This window comes from Equus quagga, chromosome 10, assembly GCF_021613505.1.
Source record: "Equus quagga isolate Etosha38 chromosome 10, UCLA_HA_Equagga_1.0, whole genome shotgun sequence".
NCBI classification, from domain to species: domain Eukaryota; kingdom Metazoa; phylum Chordata; class Mammalia; order Perissodactyla; family Equidae; genus Equus; species Equus quagga.
The window spans coordinates 33598451-33623528 of NC_060276.1; the positions used below are offsets into that span (position 1 = coordinate 33598451).

The 25078-nt window shown below is 41.0% G+C and overlaps 1 protein-coding gene across 1 annotated transcript in view; it reads left to right on the forward strand.

Annotated features, from left to right (window-relative positions):
• Positions 1-23856, forward strand: part of LHFPL1 (LHFPL tetraspan subfamily member 1) — a 36615-nt gene extending 12759 nt beyond the window's left edge. Inside the window, exon 3 of the mRNA XM_046672713.1 lies at positions 23675-23856. Coding sequence (XP_046528669.1) covers positions 23675-23856 — 182 coding nt within the window. The remainder of the gene's footprint in view (positions 1-23674) is intronic.
• The last annotated feature ends 1222 nt before the right edge of the window (positions 23857-25078 follow it).

Sequence of the window (25078 nt, forward strand, 5' to 3'; positions counted from 1 at the left end):
TGTTTGGAGAGTATTGCTACTCTGGCAATATTAAGTTTTCCAATCTATGAACATGAGATGATGCTCCATTGAGTTAGTTGTCTTTAATTTATTTCAATGATATCTTGCTGTTTTCAGTATACAAGTGTTGTACTTATTTTGTGAAATACATTCCTAGGTATTTTATTGTTTTTGATGATACTATAAATAGAATTGTTTTCTTAATTTTATTTTTGGATTGTTCATTGTTAGTGTATAAAAATAGAAATGGGGGGCTGGCCCGGTGGTGTAGTGGTTAAGTTCGTACACTCTGCTTTAGCGGCCTGGAGTTCACAGGTTCAGATCCCGGGTGTGGACCTACACACAGCTCATCAAGTCATGCTGTGGTGGTGTCCTACATACAGAATAGAGGAAGATTGCCACAGATGTTAGCTCAGGGACAATCTTCCTCAAGCAAAAAGAGGAAGACTGGCAATGGATGTTGGCTCAGGGCCAATCTTCCTCACCAACAAAAACACCCAAAAACAAATGATTTTTCTATATTAACCTTATGTCCTGTAACCTTGCTGACATTTCTTTATTAATTCTAATGATTCTTTAGTGGATTTCTTAGGAATTTCTGCTTACAAGACCATGTCATCTAAAAATAGAGGTAGTTTTACTTCTTCCTTTCCAATCTGGATGTATTTTCTTTTCCTTGTCTGATTGCCCTGGCTAGAACCTCCAGAGCAACGTTGAATAGAACTGGTAGGAGTAAATATCTTTGTCTTATCCCTGATTTTAGGGATAAAGCATCCAATTTTTCACCATTAAGCATGGATGTTAGGTTTTTTTTCATAGATGGCTTTTATTAAGTTGAGAAAGTTCCCTTCTATCTACTCCTAGTGTGTTAAGTGTATTCATCATGAAAGGGTGATGGATTTTGTCAAATGCACTTTTTTTTTACCTACTGAGATGATCATATGCATTTTATTGATTAATTTCCATATGTTAAACCAACCTTGTATTTCTGGGATGAATGACAGGTGGTCATGGTGTGTAATCCATTATATATGTTGCTGGATTCAGTTTCCTAGTATTTCACTTAGTATTTTGTTGAGCATTTTTTGCATCTATATTCATTGGGAAATTGGTCTGTGGATTTCTTTTCTTGTGACGTATTTGTTAGATTTTGGTATGAGGGTAATATTGGCCTCGTAGAAAGAATTGCTATGATTCTAATTTGATTAATGTAAAATGCACTGGACACTTTGTTGTTCTGTGGATCCTTAGGGAGGAGGAAAGGATTGCCAAAGCCTGCTTGAGTCAAGCCCTCATAGCTCCTTTTTGGAACCACCTTTGTATTCTTCCAACTATCTAAGTTTCTCTCATCCCTCTGAGGCCCACATTTCCTGTCCATATTCTCAAATTACATGCCTCCATATTAGCACCTTTCTGGTTAATGCTGAAAAGAAGAGACAATCTGTGCCATCCTTGACCCTTTTTTGGTCATCTGCTCAAACATACATGATAGTGCCAATTGTATTAACCCTTGCAAAATAGAGGTACCAGTAGCAGCAGCAAAACATGTAGTAGAATTAAAAGGAATTTTTTTATGATGTGTTAGGAATACCAAGCTTGTGAATACCAAGGTTTGGGAATGCCAATACTAGAAGTACAGCCTTTTTCCTTAGATCTTTCTTTAATCTCTGGAGATTCTGGCAGTGTGGAACCATCCTTGGCACACCTCAGATATTGTATAAAAGGATGAATGAAATGGGAGAAAAGAACTCTGAATGTCCAGTGTACAGACTTTTGTGCCTTTTTCTTTGAGAGGCAGCATGGCATACTGAAAGTTCATAGGCTTTAGAGTCAAAGATCTCAGTTGGTATCCAGGCTCTGCCACCTATGTAGTTTTATGGGGTAAATTCACTTGATGTCTGTGTCTGTTTCCTTCTCTGTAAAACTAGGCATAATAATGATATCTGTCTCAGTGTTGTTGCTACAATGAAATAATAAAAAGCATATTAAAGTACCTAGCACAGTGTCTGACTTAAATGATGGCCTTCTTTAAAATATGGCAGAGTAAAATGCATTGGGGAGTAGAATATCAATTGACGACATTTACTTTGATTCTGCTGTAGGCTCTATATCCCACTATGTGCTCTGTATTTTGGGAAAGGAGATTCACAGAGCCAAGAGAGACATGGAGCGTACTCAGGGAACAAAGTTTCTTACCCTGACTTGCTTGAGAGAGATGAAGGGGTAGGAAGGACAATAGAAGCAGGTATTGACAGTCTGCCAAGGTGATTCTGAGAGTAAGTAAAAGAGATTTCTCTGATGCTCTGAATGGCATCCTGCAGCCTCCAGTGTGAAGGGGTCACACTCATGTCTTCAACTCCTCTTTCCCTAGGTTTTCTTTCAAGTTATCCTGAACCATCCACAGTTATGATTTTTAGTCATAACCTGAATTATTAAGTATATAACTTGTATTAAGGCAGAAATCTTCATGTCTGTATTGGATTAAAAATAGCCAAAAATTCTTTGATACTTTTCCCATAGAGAGGCCAGGTCTATCTCTACCTGCTATCCCCTGAATCTGGGCTGGCCTATAACTGCTTTAACCAGTACAGTATGGCAGAAGTGACATCAAGCTTGTTCTAGGCCTACCCTCTAAAGAACTTGTAGTCTCCATGTTGGCTTCTTAGAGCTCTGAACCATCATCTAAAAAGTCTGACTACTCTGCTGGAGAGACCACATGGAAAGTCCTGGAGATACTTGGAGACAGAGAGAGGACCAGCTGAGTTCAAACTTCCAGCCGTTCCTGCCACGACACCAGAGATATGAGTAAAGCAATCTTGAACCCTCCACACTAGCCATCTGAATACCACTGAATGAGCCTAGTTGATACCAATCAGAGTAGAAGAATTGCTTGGCTGAGCCCTGACCAAATCGTGACCAACAGAGTCATGAGATATAATAAAATGGTCATTGTTTTAACCTGCTGTGTTCTGGGGGTGGTTTGTTATACAACAGTGGATAACCAGAAAATGCCAAATCATATACATATAAATTTGATTATTATTTTTAATCAAAAGTAATTTATGTATGTGATAAAATAAAACAGTACATAAAGGTTGAAAATGCAAAGTCAGTCTTTTTTCTGACCCCAATCTCATTCCCCAAAGACACCATTAAATTCCTTTTGTATCTCTCCAGAACTTTTTTTTATGTAAGTTAATTTTTATTGAGTTAATGATAGGTTACAATCTTGTGAAATTTCAGTTGTATATTATTGTTTTTCAGTCGTGTTGTAGGTGCACCCCTTCACCCTTTGTGCCCACCCCCCACCCCACCTTTCCCCTGGTAGCCACTAATCTGTTCTCTTTGTCTCCATGTTTAAATTCCTCATATGAGTGGAGCCATACAGAGATTGTTCTTCTCTATCTGGCTTATTTCACTTAACATAATTCCCTCAAGGTCCATCCATGTTGTTGCAAATGGGACAATTTTATTCTTTTTTATGGCTGAGTAGTATTCCATTGTGTATATATATATATATATATATATATATATACCATATCTTCTTTATCCAATCATCAGTTGATAGGCACTTAGGTTGCTTCCACGTCCTGGCTATTGTAAATAATGCTGTGATGAACATAGGGGTGCATGGGACTTTTGGAATTGCTGACTTCAAGCTCTTTGGATAGATACCCAGTAGTGGGATGGCTCATAGGGTATTTCTATTTTTAATTTTTTGAGGCATCTCCATACTGTTTTCCATAGTGGCTGCACCAGTTTGCATTCCCACCAGCAGTGTATGAGGGTTCCTTTTTCTCCACAACGTCTCCAACATTTGTTACTGTTTGTTTTGGTTATTTTTGTCATTCTAATGGGTGTAAGGTGATATCTTAGTGTAGTTTTGATTTGCATCTCCAGAACTTTTAATAAATACAAAAATATGTATTTTTATGCGTGTATTTTTTTGTCCAACCAAAGTCATATTACTTATCTATCTAACTATCTAGATATTTAGCTAGCTATACCATTCTGCACCTTGCATTTTTCACTTACTGATATCTCTCGGAGAGCTATCAACATTTACAGATCTCCTTCCTACATTTTAGGGATGCCATATTTTTCCATTGTAGGGATAGCATAAACTCTATGATGGCAGGGATTTTTGTCTGTGAGATTAAGTAACTTGCCCAAGGTCACTCAGCTGGTAGAGTGGCAGAGCTGGGATTCAAATTCTAGAAGTCTGGTCTAGGTAGCACCATCCAATAGATGTTTCTACAATGATGGAAATGTTCTGTGTCTCACTGTCCAATGTGTTAGCCACTAGCCGTGTGTGGTGTTTGTACAATTGAAATGTTAGGTTAGTGGGACCGAATTTTTAATTTACTTTTATTAATTTAAACTTTATTTAATACCTATTTAATTTTATTAATTTATTTAATTTCATGAATTTAATTTATTTTATTTTATTAATTTAAATGTAATAGCCACAATGTGACTAGTGGCTACCATATTGGACAGCAGGGCTTGAGAGTCTGTGCTCTTAGCTGCTATTTTTCCCTGTAGAGAACAAAGAGCCTGCTAAGGAGACTCAGAAGGAGCAGCCAGAGAGACAAAGAAAATTAAGAGTGTGGAGTCACAAAAGCCAAGAGAAAGAAAGTGCATCAAAGAAGAGAGTTTAGTCAATTGTATTTAATGCTGTTGCAAGTTGCTAGATGAGGATAAAGAAGTGACCACTGGAATCAGCCAGACAAACGTGACCTAGAGGAGCAGTTTTGGAGTTATAGATATTGGAGGTATTGTGAGATAAGGAAAATGAAAGCAGCGTGTGTAAACAATTCTTTCAAAAAGTTCTGCAATGAAGGAGAACGGAGAAACTGAGCAGTAGCTTAAAGAGAATGTAGGCTGAAGAGAGGCTTTTTCTAAGATGGCCAAATACTTGAATGATGATGGTAATGATCCTATAGTAGAGAGAGATTGACACAGAAAAAGCAAGTCCTCGGGAAAGTGAAGGTGCGATGAATATGACCCCTGAACAGAGATTTCGACTCACTTCCTAATACACATATTTCGGCTTTGCTGTGATTTTCAAAATCCTCTTAGATTCACAAAACCATTAAGGAATTTCTTCATACCCAATGGCCCATAGACAGTGGAAGCCCAAATAAGCCCCATCGAGAATTTAGAGATTCTAAATACTTCTAATTGGACATAGCTGTTTTTAAGCAAGCTTATAAAACCATTGTGCTATCAATATCACTTAATTCGAAGGTAAGGTTTGTGCTGTCTATCAATGGATCACATTTGCAACATGTTCTCATGAATATCATCAAATCTGATCCTCAAAAGTGCATGCATAGCAGATAATAATATGCCAATTTTGTAATGAGGAAACCTTGAGATATGGACAGGTGAAGTGGTTTGTGTAAGGTCACATAGCAAGTTAAAGTCAGAACTGTGAATGGAGCCTAACTCCTAATTCACTGTCCTGTGTGTGCTACAATGACTTTTTCCCTCTCCATTGGCAAGGGTATGTCCTGAGTCATTTGAGAATTTTTTTCTTAAGATACACTTTAGCTCTACTGTTTTCAGAAACAAATGTTTCTGAAACATCATGGAAAGTACCCAGTATTGCATCCTGTCTCCTTCACCCCCACCTTCAGCCTGAGTCCTCTGTCAATCTTTTAATATAATCAGAGCACAAATAAATAATGCAGTGGCTAGACCCGATGGGATTCTGGAAGAGGTCCTCCGTGGAATGGATATGTGTGGGAAATTTTAAAGCGCCTTTAGATTTGACTTGCAGTAATAAGGGCACCTAAATTGTCTTGCTAAACTTGATCATAGAAGAAAGATATACAAATGTTTTTGTGTTCCACGTGTTCTAAGATTATATACAGTCTACCTAGGGCTTCTCTCTGGTTTTCTAGGATATCTACTTTTTATGTACTCCTTATATGAATCTCTCTTCTTGAGAGAAAGAGATTATGTGTGTGTGTTGGGGGGGAGTAGGATAAAAGATCAGAGGGGTGTTGGAGAAGACACAGCTCTCAAAACAAAAACTTATGGTTGCAAAAGAAATCTCAAAACCCGTGCCCCCTAAAAGTTTGAGCTCCTCCCTTCCACCTCCTCTCCTGTTTCCGGGATCTCCTCTCAGGTCTCCCAGTTCATCTTCCAGGTCCCCTGCTGTCCATCTTCCCTTGGTGCCTGCTCTACCCCCCTGGAAGATTACTTACCTGGCTCTCACCCACCAGAGTCATCAGTTGAGCAGTTTAGGGAGTTTACTCTCTTTCTCCTTTTTCTTCATTTAAAGAAGAAATTAACTTGTATGGAACCACAAAAGATCCTAAATAGCCAAAGCAATCTTGAGAAGGAAGAACAAGCTGGGGGTATCAACCTTCTTGATTTCAAACTATATTCTAAAGCTATAGTAGTCAAAAGAGTATGGTATTGGCATAGAAACAGACAAATAGATCAATGGAACAGAATAGAGAGCTCAGAAATATACCCTTGCAAATATGGTCAATTAATTTATGACAAGGAACCAAGAATAAACAATGGGGAAAGGAGAGTCTTTTTAATAAATGGTACTGAGAAAGCTGGACAGCCACATGCAAAAGAATGAAACTGGACCATTATCTTATACCATACACAAAAATTAACTCAAAATGGATTAAAGACTTGAACATAAGACTTGAAACCATAAAACTCCTAGAAGAAAACAGGTGGTAAGCACCTTGACGTCAGTCTTGGCAATAATTTTTTGGATTTCACTTCAAAAGCAAAGGCAACAAAAGCAAAAATCAACAAGTGGGACTACATCAAATTAAAAAGCTTCTGTGCAGCAAATAAAACCATCAACAAAATTAAAAGGCAACCTACCAAGTGGAAGAAAACATATGCAAATCATATACCTGATAAAGGTTTACTATCCAAAATATATAAAGAACTCACACAACTCAATAGCAAAAAAACCAACAATCTGATTAAAGAAAGGGCAGAGGATCTGAATATACACTTTCCAAAGAAGGCATACAGATAGCCAACAGGCACATGAAAAGATGCTTAGCATCACTAATCATCAGGGAAATGCAAATCAAAACCACAATGAGATATTGCCTCACACTGGTAGAATGGCTATTATCAAGAAGACAAGAAATAACAAGTGTTGGTGAGGATGTGGAGAAAAGGAAACGCTTGTGCACTGTTGGTGGGAATGCAAATTGATGTAGCCACTATGGAAAATAGCATGGAGATTCCTCAAAAATTAAAAATAGGATTACCAGAAGATCCAGCAATTCCACTTCTAGATATTTATTCTAAGGGAATGAGAACACTAACTTGAAAAGACATATTCACCTCCATGTTCACTGCAGCACTTTTACACTAACCAAGACAAAGAAGCAACCTATGTGTCCATCTATGGATGGACAGATGAAAAAATGTGCTATAAATATATACAATTGGGTATTATTCAGCCATAAAAAAGAAGGAAATCTTGCCATTTGTCACAATATGGATGGACCTTGAGGGCATTATGCTAAGTGAAATAAGTCAGACGGAGAATGACAAATAAGGTATGATCTAGAAAACACAACCAACCAAACAAACAAAAAACAAACTCATGGATACAGAGAACTGATTGGTGGTTGCTAGAAGCAGGGTGTGGGGGTTTGGCGAAATGGGTGAGGAGGGTCAAAAAGTACAAAATTCCAGTTATAAAATAAATAAGTCATGTAATGTGTGGCATGGTGACTATAGCTAATAATACTGAACTGCGTATTTGAAAGTTGCTAAGAGAGTAGATCTTAAAAGTTTTCATCATAAAAAATTTGTAACTATATGTGGTGATGGATGTTAACTAAAGTTATTGTGGCGATTGTTTCACAATATATACATATATCGAATCCTTATGTTGTACACCTGAAACTAATATAATCTCATATGTTAATTATATCTTAATAAAAACATAAATAAGAAGTTAATCAAATATTTAAAACAGATAAAAAAGCAAACATTAATCATGAGTTTGCACTGAAACCTACAATGGGAGGTACCTTGCAGATCCATCGGTGTGCTCATTTATAGCTAGTGAGACCCAATAAGGGCAGGTGGTTTTTCTCAAGGCCCCACAACTAGGAACTTGGGACTAGCTTCCAGATTCTCATGCACACTGTAGGTGGCGCTCAATGGCAATCCAATATCTGTTTGTTGAATGAATCACCCATTCAGTAAGAAGGAGAAAGTCAAAGGCTCCCAGCAACAGCCTTGTCAAATGCAAACTTTCTCACTCTTTAATTTAATTAAATAAATGAAAGATTTAAGCTGAGAAAGGTATTTGTGTGGTTGTTAATTGGACTCTGGCCATAAAATGAAGATTCCATGGACTTGATCCCACACAAGTGAATCCTTCTTAGTCCAACACTAAAACGATGCATTTAACTCCACTTCCTAGTTACCCTTCACCAAGCCTCTAATTGGCATCAACAACAGTGGGAACCAGGGAAGAACCCATGGGAGGACAGCTTAGTTGTCAAAGTGGGCTTTAGCATAGCTACCTCCTTAGCTCTGTGACCTTGGACAAGTTATTCAGCATTTGGGAGCTTATTGCTACCTCATGGAGTTCTTGTGAAAATTAAATGAGACCACACATGCAAAACACTTAGTACAGTGTTTGGTATATAGCAACCGGTCAATAGTTGTTGTCTGGTATCATTATCATCATTATGATAATACCAGTTGTTGAAATGAAAATGTTCCTAGTATTTTGGTTTTCAGAAAAAGGACCTATTACAGCAAGAAGCCACTATATACAACATGATAGATAAAAACATAGGTTAATAGTAGAAAGACCTGGGTTCAAATTTGAGCCCTGCCACTTACTATTTCTGCGTCTTTGGGCACACTACATAACCTCTCCGTGTTTTCATTAATGGAGTTTGATAAAAATATTTTTTCTCCATAAGGTTATCGAAAAGATCAAGTGAAATAATACATCCGTACAAAGCATTAGCACAATAGGCTGCACTAAATGTAACTTGTTGTTAGCGGGTAGTCAGCCCAGTTTTCAAGAGCCTCTTTGGAAAGGATGCCCTGAGCTTGGCTTTTGGGCGGGAGAGAGGGACCCACTCAACTTGACAAAGGCCTGCTACAGAGGCTACCCAAAGGCCTTGTGTGTGCTTCCCTTGTTTCCTCTCTCAGAGGCCCATTTCCTTTGTTTTCCCATCATTTCCTCTCATTCTTGCCAGTTCAAAGCCTTTTACGGTGGGGTTTGGCCTTTATGGGTTCAGTTTCCAGGCATTTCCTGTTACCTTTCTTCTCTGTCAGTTTCATTCTTTATTGACAGTCTGTTTTCTTGTGCTCACCAGAGCACAATGAGGCAGCTTAATACAGTCTCATGTCCACAGAGGGGCAGCAGAATGTGGTAGAACAAGCCCTGGTCTGAGTATCAGGACAGCTAGGTTTTCATTTTTCTAAGCTTGCTTGGGCCCGTCACTTTCCCACACTGAGGCTTGGCTTCCCTGTTTTTGCATAGAGAGCATTGGCCTAGACGGATGAGCAACCAGAGGCCCCAGATACCTGCCTAGCTCCCTGTTGTGACCTGCCTACCTTTATGGTGAGATCTTTGATTTAATTCCATATCTATCTATTTTGTTCTTAAAAACCAGAAGGATAGTGAAAAAACAAACCAATTTACTTAAGGAAGCCCTCCTACAGGAGAGGAGCCTTTTAGCATCACTCACCCATGGCAGTAGGGGGCAGGGATTGGTCAAAGGTATTCCCAAAGCAACTCATTCATTGGGCAGCATCAGCTAGAATGCCCTGGGCAGCCTGTGCTTCTAGAAAACTCGTGGCTCAGGTGTTGCTGAAGGTTTTTCAGTTGCTCTCCTAGTCCACACAGAAAGGAGTCTCTACTCAGAGGAGAAACTGAGCTAAGGTGGAAACTCAGTGGGCCAGGGGGCAACTCAATTCACCTGCATGTCCCTGGTTCTTGGCAAACTGTTGGTGCTCTATGCATGCTGCATTGAATGGAATGAACAAATTGTAGGTGGCTCTGTTGTCATCTTACTGTGTGACCACAGCCAAGTCATTTCTGTTCTTTATTTTTTTTTGTCTTTTTTACTGAAATACATTTGACATATGACACTGTATAAATTTAAGGTGTACAGTATGTTAATTTCATACATTTATATATTGTAATATGATTGTCATTGTAGTGATAATTATCACCTCTAGTCCATTACATAATTATCATTTCATTTTAGTGGCTGGAATAATTAAGTTCTAGTCTCTTAGCAAGTTTGATGATTTATGGTAAAATATTGTTGTCTATATTCACTGTGCATTAGATCTCTAGGGCTTATTACCACTTGTTGCAAGTTTGCACCCTTAAATAACGTCTGTCCTGTCCCCCAAGACCCTCCCCCTGGTAACTACTATTTTATTCTCTGTTTTTTATGAATTTGGCTTTTTTAGATTTCACATAGATTTCATTTTATAAGCCTATTTACCCATGACTAAAGTGAGGGTGATTTTATCTACCTTCTGAGATTGTTCAGGCCATGAAATGACAAAGTGCACGTAAATGTGCTTATGACAACAATGCCCCTAGAGGCGAAAGGGGTAAAAGATGAGAAAGCTGATCCAACATTAGATTCCTCCTCCCTATCATTTTAGTGGCTAAAATTAAGTGCCAATTTTCTCACTGACCATCTTCTACTAAAAATAGGAAAAACTTAAAGTCATGAGACTCTATACATCCCATGGGATGCTAAGCTATTTTCATTTTGAATAGAAAAAATGATGGTGCTTATAAACATTTCTGCCTTTCCTGAAATAGCCCGCGTGAGACAAAGACCCCTGGAGTGGCTGATCCCTCAGATGACTTCCAGCCTGCTGACTTTAGAAGGAGACAAGTCTCTATAAAAGCCTCAAGGGCAGGTCCTCTGCTTTACTTGGCCTTATTTCCCCATCTGGTGCTTTGCAGAGGGTCTAGTAGCCTCACTGACTGAAACAATTGTGAAACGGTTGTCTATACATCAGACCACCACGCGATGGCAGTAAAGTCAGGAGAATTCATTCTGTTCTAGGCTGCTTTCTCAGTCCTGCCTCTGATCCTCAGGTCAAAGAGTGTGATTCTCGCTTAATTCCCTTGCTTCCGTTTCCTCCACTCTATTTCCTTCTATAAACCTCAGCGTCAGCTTTCTTTGTCCCCCTCACCTTTAGTGAGTGTTTGTCTTCCCCTGTCTGTTCTGGAATGATCCTGTATCCTAATCCTTTGTTTAAAAACAGAAACCATTTTTAAATAGGAGTATTAATTCTGTACCACCCATTTCACGGGGGCTCTCGTGAGGATGAAATGAAATGACGGACCTAAAACATTTAGTACAGGGACTGCACTAAATAAATGTTATTAATAACTGCTATCATTATTATTATTGTTATTATTATAGATTGACCCAGAAGGTTTTATTTTTTTATTTTTTTAAAGATTGGCACCTGAGTGAACATCTGTTGCCAATCTCCGTTTTTTTTACTTCTTCTTTTTCTTTCCCCAAACCCCCCCGCCCAGTACATAGTTGTATATTTTAGTTGTGAGTGCCTCTGGCTGTGCCATGTGGGACGCCGCCTCAGCATGGCCTGATATGTGGTGCCATGTCCCCGCCCAGTATCCCACCCGGGGAAACCCTGAGCTGCGGAACCAGAGTGCGCAAACTTAACCTCTTGGCCACAGGGCCGGAACCCCCTAGAAGTTTTTTTTCATAAAGTGAAATGGGTTTCAAAGGAAGGAACCAGAGGAAAACCAGGGACAACTTCTGCATATCCTAGGAGCAATTCTCTTGCAAAGTTAGAGCGACAAGGGTGCAAAGATATGTCTGTGTGCTGTGTCACACGACTTTTTCAAACCACCTTCACCAAGCCCCACCAAGGAGAATTGGGAGAAATTTCAGACAAATGTATCTTTCAAGTGAAAGCCCCTAGCACTGCATCAAGCACACTGTAGATTCTCAGTAAATGTTGACCAGTTTGGATTAATGATATGGTTTGGTTCAGGTGGCTCCCCACTGGACTGTGCATCAGCATTGTCTGGCCCTGTCTCCAGAGAAAATAATTCTGTAGATCTGGAGCAGAGCCTCAGAATCTGTATTTTAAAGCTCTCCCCAGATATTTTTGCTAATTAATAGTTAAAAAGTGTTTAGCTGAGAGAAAATGGAGCTGAGAAGTATTGATCATTCTAGGTGCTGTGCTAAGTGCTTTATATGTGTCATCTCATTTGACCTTCACAGCTATTCTGTGAGGTAGGTGGTGTCACTTCCATTTTACCCAAGGGGGAGCTGAAACTCAGAAAGGTCAAATGACTTGCCTAGAGGTTCAGTTGTAAATGACAGGGCATAGTTTCAAACATAGTTCTCTGTAACTCTTATCCCAGGCTCTTCTCCCTGAACCACGTGACTTCCTGAGCACACCCAGGCCTGACCCTGTCTCTACCATCTGACTAAGTGGGAACCTTGGTCAGAACTGCATCTGGATGGTCAATTGCTTCCTCTATAACAATATTCCTGCCTCTGGCTGGGACTTGATGAATGAAAAAACAAATGAAAGAGGATTAAATGAGACAATGGATGAAAAAAGTACCTTGTAATTCGTAAAGTGCTATACACATATTGGGTGATGTTATTTGTGGCATTAGTTATTACCCAAGGACATTTGACCCCAGGAAAATTTCTATGGTCTATATCTGTTGGCCAATAGAGCGTGGATAGAAACAGCTGATTCTCAAAGCTGGTGTTGCTGGTATGGGGCTAAGTCAATGGTTGGAATGAGGATGTTCTCCCTCTTAAGTCTTGAGGTAGGTCAGCCTACCAAGTCTGGTCTTCTAACATTTGTAAGTATTTGAAGATTATGTTGAAAATAGATAACAGTCACTCAGGAAGCATATTCTGGACACTTACTGTATACAAGATGCTGAATGAGGTGCTGTACATAATTCAAAGAATTCAAGAATATAGTCTTCAGGGAGCTTGTAGTTTATTTGGGGAGATGTGATATATATATTAAAAACTGGACATCTAACAAATATAACTATAATAATGTCAATCTCAAACCATAATGATGTCATCATCAGTAGGAATAAATATTACTAGCCAAGGCACACAATGAGAACTCCAGACTCTATCTTCTTTCCTTTAGTATCAGTTCTCATCTGGATTACAGAAAACAGCCTCTGACTCTCTCTCCCTATTCTCAAAGATACTGCACCCCACTCCCTTGATCTGTCTTCCATTCTGTGGCCAAGGTGATATTTCAAAAATGCAAACCTGATGTCACTCCCATTCTTTACCAATGGTTCTTCATTGCCTTCAGAATAAAGTCCAGGCTCCTTAGCATGGCCTATAGGGACCCTGGTCATCACTTGCATAGCCACTCAAGCTTCTTCTCCTGTCCAGCCACCCTGAAAACACCATGTGCTTTCAAACCTTTGCAACCTTGTCTGTGTTCTTCCCTTTGTTAGGAATACCCTTCTCCCCATCTCACCCAGCTGATTCCTAATTTTCCTTGAAAACTCCCTGTCCTCTTTAAATTGAATTTGATGCCCCTTATCTATATCTTTGCATCACCCTATGTCATAGCACTTGTCACAGAAATAGTCTGTTTACTTGTTTCACTTCGTCTCTGGTTCCCTTTCATTCCTTGTTGATCTTATCTATGTGAAAATATGTTTAAAATGCCTGGCACATAGATGCATTTGCCCAATATTAGCTAATACTATTCCAGTTACAGACTTAAGTAGTTGAGAAAGTCCAAGTAGATGCAAGCAGAGGTCTATTGAGCAGATATTAGAGGAGATGGGCCAATTTCTTAGAGGTCAAGTATCCTAGAGAGCTCCTGCTGAGTCAAAGAAGTCCAATACTTGGTTAGCTGTTTTTTGACCTGTCTCTTTGGGGAGAGTACCCATCTTAGTCTGTTTGGGTTTCTATGAGAGATGCCAAAGATTGTGTGGTTTATAAACAACAGAAATGTTTTTATCAGTTCTGGAGGCTGGAAAGTCCAAGATAAAGGTGCCAGCACATTCAGTGTCTGGTGAGGACCTGTTTCCTGATTCATAGATGGCTGTCTTTTCGCTGTGTCTTCAAATGGTAAAAGTGGGTAGGGGAGCTTTCTGGGGTCTCTTTTGTAAAGATACTAATCCCATTCATTAAGACTATGCCCTTGGGGCTGGCCCAGTAGCACAGCAGTGAAGTGTGCACATTCTGCTTCTCGTTGTCCTGGGGTTCACTGGTTCGGATCCTGGGTGTGGACTTGGTACCACTTGGCAAAAGCCATGCTGTGGTAGGCGTTCCATATATAAAGTAGAGGAAGACAGGCATGGATGTTAGTTCAGGCCCAGTCTTCCTCAGCAAAAAAAGGAGGATTGGCAGCAGTTAGCTCAGGGCGAAACTTCCTCAAAAAAAAAAAGACTATGCTCTCATGACATAATCAATTCCCAAAGACCCCACCTCCACATACCATCACATTGGGTATTAGAATTAAACATATGAATTTTGGGAGACATAGACATTCAGTCTACAGCAGTTCCTAAAGCTCTTTTGAGAAGTTGCTCTAAATCTAGTTGTACAAAGGATAGCACAGAGTGACATGGAGGTATTTTTCAGGGACAGGTAGCGGGCAATCTTGAGAAAGACCCAGAATTACGATTTAAATTGGCCTGAGACATCGTTCCTCCCCCTCTCCTCCCACTGAAGAAGAAGACGAGCAGAGTAGCTAAAACTCAGGCTAACTATATAAGAAATGATATAAATTGGAAAGACTGGTTGGCAAAATATGAGGATAGGACAAAAGCACATGCTCAGTAGTGCGAGGAAGTTTTCAATAGAAGGACACAATTTGCTTGGCGGAAATGTGTGTAAGAGAGAAAAAAAAATCAACCAAATCAGGGTGTCTCTGGCACCATAAGGATTTGACTCTTTACTGAGGGCTTCCCGGACTTCCTAGCGAGTGCCCTTACCCTTTAGAACATTGGGTTGGACCAAGATGGAGTTGGAAACTCAGAATGTCCTACCTCCTTAGCATATGTGACTAAGCCAAAATGGCTACGAACAAGAAAATGTTTACCTGAACTACTGAAGTTTTCATAGGATTTTTTTTTGCCATCTTCTTGGCAAGGGAGCCTGATAGGCTTTTGGAATCTCCAGTAGGTTCTGGGTCTTCAACCTAGGCTCCTGTTGACACTCATGCCTTGCCTGGAGAGTGAGAAGAGAGCTGTTCTCATGTCTTTGGCTATCTTTTTACTGGGGGCCATGGTGAGGTGTTTGGGTAGGGTGTTTGGCAATTGCCCTTGAAGTCTTGGGCTTTGTTTTATCTTTGACAATTATTCATTTGTGCTGAACCTAGCAGAGAAAGTTCTCTGCTCATTTGGCTTGGCTGCATTGAAAGTGTTTTTATGCTGCTACAAATGGAGACCCTAAAGTCAGCAGTATCTCTCTGAACAGATGGGACCACCAGCTTCCTCCAAACCCCTGCTGCCTGCTTAACACAAAATTCAGGTCTCTGTGGCAAAAATATGTCAAGTAAGCAAATAGCAACCAGCCCTCTCCCTTCCCCCCACCACGCACACCAACAGCAGTTTGGGAGGTGGGTTGCAGGCCTGGTTTCATAAGCTTAGATGGTGCCACAATGATGGGAGGAGCAGCTGGTTTTCCTGAGCTGGGTCTCCTTGGGAAAAATAACACCCTTATAAGGAAGAGGTCTATTGAAGAGCTCAATCTCTCCCTGCTCCTCAGTTGCTGTGCACCGTGTTCTCTAGTGTTCTAATCTTCTCCTTATGTCCTCTAAACAAACTCCCCCTGCCTTTCTTTTCTTCCTCTTCCACCTGCCCCATTGACCCTCCTTTAGTTTCTTTCTCTTCTTTGATCTCTCTCTAGTCCTTTATCTCTCTATTCCATAGAATCCCAAAGAAATCTTGGTTATCTCCCTGTCCCTGAGGGTTTTGCACCCTGGTTTGATATGTTGAAGGCTTTGAAGGCCCCCTAAGCAGCTCCCAGACAGACATCTCTGCATATCTGTCCTGTCCCTCTGCTCTAGGTGGTGAGGTTAAGGGCAATATGCTAGTTCCCATTGCAGATCCTCCTCCATCCTTGGGGCCATTCCGTCCCTTATTTTGCCTATCTAATGCTAGAGCAGTGTCTCTCAAATTTCCTGGCTATTGGAAAATATTAGATGGAAAAACAGATGTTAACATTGTTCTCCTTGCATTCTACCTGAATCACCTCCCAATATCCTGACTCCATGAGTTCCTAGAATTTGGATCTCAGCTTTCTATAAGAATATAGTCCCCTCTCTATGCCCCTGAGATGTTTACATTCCTAAAACAACTTTATTCCTTCTTGTCCTACCTCAAAGCTCAAAGCTACTTCACAATACTTTTCTCTTCCATCAGCGACTTCTCCACCACACTAATACCCAGGGCTTCTTACCATTGATCTTACGTCACTGGCATGCCTTTTTCTGGAGTATTAGGTCTCAGAACTTGAGTTTTGGCAACATTTGCATCAAATCAAAACTTCATAGATCTGAAAGTTTCATTGCATGTCATCTAGCCCTAGTCAGTTTTGGAGGTGTTAGTGGTCATATATCCCCATACTTGCTATATCCCTGCTTCCCTGTCTCTTCCTCCAACCTTTTGGGGGCCTAAAATTCCATCAGCTGATTCTCTAAAAGGGGAGACTTGAGAAACCCAAAGAACAGACTTAATCTCACTCTCTCTTTTTTCAATTGAGACTTTAATAAAGCAGTTTACAGTTCACAGCAAAATTGACAGGAAGGTACAGAGGTTTTCTGTAACTCCTCTGACTCCACACATGCATAGCCTCCCCTATTACCAACATCCCCCACCAGAGTGATACATTTTTCACAATTGATGAATCTACATTGACACGTCATAATCGCCCAAGATCCATAGTTCATGGTTCATTCGTGGTGTTGTACATTCTATGGGTTTGGACAAATGCATGATGACATGTATCCATCATTATAGTATTATACAGAGTATTTTCACTGCTGTAAAAATCCTCTGTGGTCTGGCTATTCATCCCTCCCCATACCCTCCAACTCATGGCAACCACTGATCGTTTTATTATCTCCATAGTTTTTCCTTTTCCAGAATGTTATATAATTTGAATCATACAGTATGTAGCCTTTTCAGATTGGCTTCTTTCACTTAGTAATATGCATTTACGGTTCTTCCATGTCTTATCATGGCTTAATAGTTCACTTCTTTTTAGTGCAGCATAATATTCTATAATCTGGATGTACCAAGTTTATTTATCCATTTACTTTATGAAAGACATCTTGGTTGCTTCCAAGTTTTGGCAATTATGAATAAAGTTGCTATAAACATCTGTGTGCAGGTTTTTGTGTGGACATAAGTTTTCAACTGTTTTGGGTAAATACCAAGGAGTATGATTGCTGGATCGTACGGTAAGAGTATATTTAGTTTCGTAAGAAATCATCAAACTGTCTTCCAAAGTGGGCTCACTCTCTTTTTGTGCCTTTTTCCTGTTCCTCCAAGGAGGACACCTTTCTTTGGATTAGTTTTCTAGCATTCTTGGCTTTTAAATTGGCATTCTGATCATGACCCCTTCAGAGAGAGCCTCTCTGTCAGACTCATTCTTACTCTGATTCCCAATCCTGACAGCCACAACAATGGCCTCACCAAAAGCATTGTTTTGTGGCTAACTCCTCCCAGTAGCTCATCGTGATCCATTGAGAGCTGGCCAAACACCACATCCCTGAGTGTATAGGGCTGGGACTCCAGGGAGGGCAGTTTAGTAGCCAGTGACAATTTGTTCTCTAAACAGCAGAAGTGTAATGGTATAACTTAATGCTGAATCAAAGGAAATAGAGTCAAACTCCAAACCAATTTGATTTGCAACTTGGAATAAAAGCAACGTGTCTTGATTTAAATGTCAGGCTCACTGCTGAGTGATGATTTAATAACTTTTATGAGGGATCTTGTCACAGCAAATTCAACACTGGAATAGAATGACTCACAGATAGGGTGTTAGAAATGATACAGAAGAGTACAAAAAGAACAGGCATATCTCAGGCCTCATCTAGAAGCTTTGCATAAAGCTAATTTGTGGTTGGGACCTCTTCTCTCAGCCTATCCTGCCATCCAGTTTTTCTTTTCACAAACATCTATGCATGTATGTAGAGACAATCTCCAGGTGTGATGTCAGCTCACTGCAGTATTTTCTGAGGATACAGGCCTTGGAAAATTCTAGCATGGAGGCTCAGAGTCAGTGAATTCAATCTGAAATGCACAGTAGCAGTGAACCTGGCAATTTCTGAAAGGGACTTTAAGAACTTATCCGGTCCTATTTTTCTGCCTTTAGGCAGGTAATTAATGATTTTCTCCCATTTTGAGGGTTAGAGAGCTGAGATCCGCGGGCTTAGGAGATTTCTTCAAAGACTCCAGTCTCCTGATTCCCAGGGAATCAGTGCTTCCTCCTTAATACCTCGTGAGATCTCGCCCCTTGACCTTCCCTGGCTTCCCTGGGCCAGCATACTAGAATTCTCAAGGCCGACCATGCCTCAGTTCCAGCCAGCTTCTCAGGTTAATAAGGAATCATGCACAGCTGTCCTTAAGGGATAAGATTCCATTCTGTTGGGCTAATCTTTCAGTTGTCAAGATTCACTTTGGAGGTAATTCAAAGTGTAAATATCTAGTGTTTGCCTAGATCAGAGTTCCTTAACCTCAAAAATGTTGATATATTTGGTCAGATCATTTTTTGTTGTGGGAGGCTATTTTATGCATTGTTGGATGTGTAACAGCATCCCTGGCCTCTGGTTAACTAGCCTCTGCCTATAGCACTCAACTGTCTCCAATTCCTTTTACACAGAACTTTTAGGTTAATTTTCCCAAATCATACCTCTAACTCAGTGGTTCTTAATGGGAAGCAATCCACCCTCCCCACCCCCAGGGATGTTTGTCAACGTCTGTCAATATTTTTGGTTTCCACAACTCGGGGGAGGGAGGGATAAGTTACAGACATCTAGCAGGTAGAGGCCAGGTTGCTATAACACACAGGACAACCCTCCCCACCACACCCCCACGCAACAATTTTTTGGACCGAAATGTCAATAGTGCCAAGGTTGAGAAACCTTGCTCTATCATATCATCTTCTGACTGGAAACTTTCCATTGTTCCACACTGCCTGTGGGAAAGATGACAGATTTCACGGCTCCTCCTGGTCTAGATCCAGCTTATTATTTGCCAACTGCAACTCCTTTTCGGAAACAACTCTGGAGTGCTGTTTTTGAAACGTGGTCTACTTTCTCACTTATATAACTTTTCACATACCAAGCACTCCCACTGCCTAGAGTGCCCACTTCCCATTACTAAAGTCAGGTTGAAATGCTATCTCCTGTATAAAACCTCACCTGAGCCCGAATTCTTCCAGCTACAAATGATTCCCCTTTCTCTGGATGTTCCTGTCGTATTTTATGTATGTCTCTTAAAAATTTCTCTCATTTATAGTAGAATGGAAAATTTGAATGGAAGGGGCTTTTAGAAATCTCTCTGGGAAAATTTCCTCCACTTAACAAAAAGGAAATTGAGACCCAGAAAGGTAAAGTGAGTAGTTGAAGGCATCATACTTTCCCATAAAACTTGGACCAGAATAACCTGTATCCTTGGCTCCGCTCTCCTGGCATGGTTGAAATGGATGACCATGGACTTTCACTTTTGGCATTCAAATCTCAACTCTGACACTTGTAAGTTGGCAAAGTAATTTACTTTTCTGAGACTCAGTTTTCTTAGCTGTAAATGGAAATAATAATGGCTATTGTGAGAATCAAGTGAAATGATGTATTCAAAATGTCTGCTTCATGGTAGGTACTTAATAAATATTTGTCAAATGAATAGAAGGATCAACAGTACTTCAGGAAACAGGATTTAGGGATTGTTGATGGTCCGTGGGACTTCAATAAAAGGTGATTGGAGGTAAAAGGGGGTAGCTCATTGCCACTGGTCTCTGCTTTTCATCCTCCCATAGAAAACATGAGTTCCTCTGTAGGCCATCAGAACAGTGTCCAAGCTTTCTGTGGAGTAGGTGAGTACTGACAGCAGCTCTCAACTTGGAAATGTAGTTCTTAAAAGGTGTGCTTTTTTTCCCTTTGCAATGCTAGTGATATAACCTCTCTATTCCCTCAGATAACAGGTAGGGTTGTGGGGAGTGGGCTGGATAGAAGATATACTCGCTCTATTTCTCCTTGGTTTCCAGTGTGGCAGCAGCCTGAGGCTTAGATGCCATTCAGTGGCCTAAAAGGAGTCTCCGTGAGAGGAAACACAGAGTGCACTTGGGGTGGCAATGGGAGCACTTTGCTGTTGGTTTCTAGCCCAGCAATACCTGGTTCTGACTTGACTTCAGTAAGGTTTATTGAGGTCTTTCTAGCCAGCTCTTCACTCTGGACCTGCCCACACTGTCAGCTTTCTGCCTGCCTAGGGCTTTGGGGAAATGGCTTGCTATGCATTTATTCCCTTCATTTCTAGAAACAAGTCTTTCCCTGGTCCCAGGGTGCATGTACCTAATATGAATATCCCTGCTACTCTAATGAGGGGATGACCTGACAGGAAACTGAAGAAACAGAATGAGACTTCTGATGCCTTTTCTAGACTAGATTGGGAGCACGCCAGAGAGGAGGAAGTTGCTTGATAGTGGGCCCATGCTGGAGCTGGATCCTGTCTACTCAGCCATGTGAGCACAGGAGATTTTGGTTAGAGGGGCTGGGGGAGAAGCTCAAGAAGGCTATTACAAATTGATTTAGGAATCCCCTCTTTAGGGCTTACAGGTCAAGGTTTCTCTAGGAAGAAAATGGCTTTTGGGAGGATGAGAAAACCAGTAGAGATGAGATCACTGGGTTGAGAGTGAAGAGACTTGGTCTGGATCCCTGCCTCTACTTCTCTGCTTCTGAGAGAGTTCCTAGGGCTGTCACCTGAGCCTCGCATTCCTGTCTGTGAAGTGGATGCAAAAAAGCCTGCAGATTTCCTCCCAAGGAAGGCAGAAGTTGAAGGTTTGTCTGTCTCCAGAGTTTTCACTCTCTGAAACTGAAAGAATTGTATAAAACCTCCTACTCCGAGTGAGCGAGTGAGTGTCTAAGCAGAGGTGCGATGAGGTGGGGGTGGTACAGATCTGTTGGCCGCTTGCTTCAGTGTGCTATTCTTCAGTTTACTCTTCTCAGAAATCCATCATTGTTGTTCATGTTGAGGCGACTTCGTAGATAGTTGGATTCCTTTCTTTAGGAAGGCTTCTCTTTCAAATTCGCCCCCTCTCTCTGAGGATTGCGTTGTTTCCAGAGCTAATGTAGTCTGGCTCTCCGCATGATTTTGAGTGGGGCCACGGGACTTCAGGAAGTTATATGATTGCCTCAGTCTATTGGTAAAGTACTATCTCCTTCGAAGGACTAAGATTTGACACTTGACATGGGAAAGGATAAGGGATTCACTCATTCATTCAAGTACAGAAGGAAAGGTACACAGTGCTAATGAAGGCCTCTGATGAGGGAATTTGACTTAGGGAGGTCAGGGAAGGCTTCACTGAGGAATTAATGATTGAGTCGAGCTCTGAAGAATAATTGAACATTTACTAGCAAAGAGAGTGGTAAGAAGTGTATGTGTACACGTGCACATGCAGTAAGCAATTTAGACAGAAGGAACAGAATGTATATAGGCCTTATGGTGAGAAGGACCATAGTACATTCTTGAAACAAACAGAATACTACTATAGCTGGTTTTATAACCTTAATTCAAAATTTAAACTATAGGTTTGGGTGTTGAGGGTTGAAAATGCAAGTGTACCCATCTTTGAAGTATCATTAGGCTAAATCACACATACTGAGCGCCTACTGTTGACAGAGCGTGGGAGGAATTATCAAGAAAGAAACAAATATGTCTACACTGTTGAGGCAACAATCTGGAAGGGAGTAAAGGGCAGATAAAAAGTACATGATACACAAATCTTCCTCCCAACATTTTGCCCAACAGGTACACTTATGTAAGAGGGGCACAAACAAATTTCTGGAGGGCTGCTTGCTTGAGGTGACTAGAGCCCACTGGGGTTAATCAGGGAAGGCTTACTGGAGGTGCTGAGTCCTGAATAGTGTTCTGATGAAGATATGAATAAGAGGAAAGAAGCTGTTTCTGGCAGGAGAGACAGCATGAGTGATGACTTGGTCGTAAAAAGAGTATTTCTTAAGTGGGAAATTTGGGATAAATTAGCCTGGCCTGAATGGAAAAACAAAGCAGCCTAACCTGGGGCTGTCTTAGACTGTTTATATGACATGCCAACCAGTCAATTACAACAAGGAATATTAAGGTTCAATGGGCACCAGGTGAACAGAAATAATCGGTTATTAAAAAGTAAGTTGGGTGCCAGCCTGGTGGATTAGTGGTTAAGTTCACACACTCCACTTTGGTGGCCCAGGGTTTGTGGGTACAGATCCTGGACACAGACCTACACACTGCTCATCAAGCCATGCCGTGGCAGCATCCCACACACAAAATAGAGGAAGATGGCACAGATGCTAGCTCAGGGACAATTGTCCTCAAGCAAAAAGAGGAAGATTGGCAACAGATGTTAGCTCAGGGCCAATCTTCCTCACCAAAAAGGATGTCATGAATGTCAAGCTTGGCATCCCCAACTGACAGACTGTAGTCAGGACTAGCTTTCTGCAAGATTATGAGGTAGGGGAAGGTTGCTGCCTACCTCTTTTCTCAGGACCCCTCTGGAATTTTGCATTGCTAGGCATCTACCTCAATTTCTGGAGTCTTTTTTGCTTAAGCATTTGATTTTAACAGTTAGTTGTTACTCCGATCCCTCATGAAATAATAGTTCTCCTTCTTTCTTTGGGCACTGACATTTTCCGAAGGATCTCTGAACAAAATATAAATACTTCAAAGGAGGCAATCTACCTCTGATACAATGGCAGGTGGTGGGGTGGGTGTTTTTGAGCAGGTAACCTTTCCCATTACCCCTCAAACTGAAACTACCCCCTTAGAAGCTTGGCCTTGATTCCAATGCGTATTTCCTCCCTGGATGTTGAAAGGCTAGGTTAGGATAGAGACATGTATTAAGCGACAAGAAATTTGATTTTGCCTGTCAAAGCTCCTGACAATGCAGGATATAGCTCTTTGAAAACATTCCATGCACTGTAGTATGTCAGTGTGGTTAAAAGTGTGGAGCTTTAGAGTCAAGAGGAGCCTGGCTTTATGTCTTGACTCTACCACTTTCTAGCTGTGTGATTTTTCACAATTAACCTGCGCCTCAGTTGCCTCATCTTGTATAAAATAGGCGTAATAAGAGTACCTATCTCATATAGTTACTGTAATGATCAAGGAGGTATATGTCTAAGGAGCTTAGCATAGTTCTTGACGCTTGATTAAGTTTTTCTTGTCATCATTGTCATTAGCGTCACCACCACTGCCACCACCCACATCACCCCCAGTTCCTACTGTAACAGAATAAAATTTTATAACCTCTTGCTAAAGCAAATACCACCATCGGCAAAGAAGGAAAGGAGGAAACAGGAATCCCACTTGCATTCATTGTTTCCTACTCTCACTTTAACCCTAATATCCCAAAGAGAATGTATGAGACGACAACCTAACCCCCATGTCTCTGTCCATTTCTTATAGGTACCTGTCGGCTTGGCTGGGCCTATTACTGTGCTGGAGGTGGAGCAGCTGCAGCCATGTTGATCTGTACCTGGCTCTCTTGCTTTGCTGGAAGAAACCCCAAGCCTGTCATGTTGGTGGAGAGCATCATGAGGAATACCAATTCTTATGCCATGGAGCTTGACCACTGCCTCAAGCCTTGAGCTTTAGCAGAAGATTGGTGAGGGTGGGGAAAAAGGAGGGAAGGGAGACTTAAAAAGAGGTACTAGGACTCGGCCACTTGCCACCCACCTGCCAGTAGTCTAGCCCAGTGTTTGCATGTTTTTTAACTCACCAGTCATTCATTTTCACTTTCCCTTAAGCCAGTGGGTCAGTGGCTATTTACAAAATCCATCAAGAACAATGATTCTCTCAAATGTTTACCTAGCTGGTGAATACCCAGTAGCTCCCAAGTCCCAAAGTGCTTCTTCATGCAAAATGAGGAGAAGATCCTCACTTGAAAGGTAACTGCACAATCAAGCAGCTCTTCAGAGTTTTACAGCTCCTCTCTATCGCTTACCCCAAAGCTTAAGGACTGGGTAAGAGCACTTGTGCAGGGAGGGACCAGGAGATGGACAGGGCTGGTTCCTACCGCTCCATTTGTATGGCCCTCCCCCTGGTATTTATTGTCATCTCCAAATAGCTATGGAGTGCCACTGCTCAAATTTTTGTGAATTTCTCAGGACTATACCTTACTTATTCCTCTTTTCTCCTGCTTCTCTTTCTTTCCAGTTGTGGGGAAGCTTGCAAGGACAGTGACTCTCAGTGGGAAAACACTAATCGAGGATGCTTGCATATAGTCTAAGACCCCTTCCTCATTATGCTTTAGAATATTCATAAGAGTTCATTTTGTGTTCTGGTGGGTGACTGACATCAAAATAGTGGCAAGTATTCCCTAGTCCCATATAGATACAGAAAAGGTGTTCATCAAATGTTCAGAGCAGAGACTAGCATTTGTTGTGCACTTAATAAACATGAATTCACAATGATGGTGACAAGGATGTTTCTGCTGGCTCCTTATTTAAATTTCTATCAGAGTTTATTTTTATTGACTAGGAAATACACAGTAGCCTTTTGCCCCTGTAGTCATTCCTAGCATGCTATAAGCTTCTCTGCCTGTTTCAAAGGCTGCTCGTCAAATGCTTTCCCTCCATCTGGGGTGAGTTAGACATGAAAAAACACAGCCCTGATGTTACCTAGGGCTGATGTATTTTTAGGCCTGGCCTCCATCCCATCTGTGCTCAAGGCTGACGGATGGTGTAGAAGAACTTGGTGTCTCCCAGGGACAGAATTTGTCTCACTCCCTCCTGCCCAATTAATTCAGGCGAGCTCTATTGTTCCATAACTATAGCTTTAGGGACTAGGGAGAGCCTATGACTCAAAAGG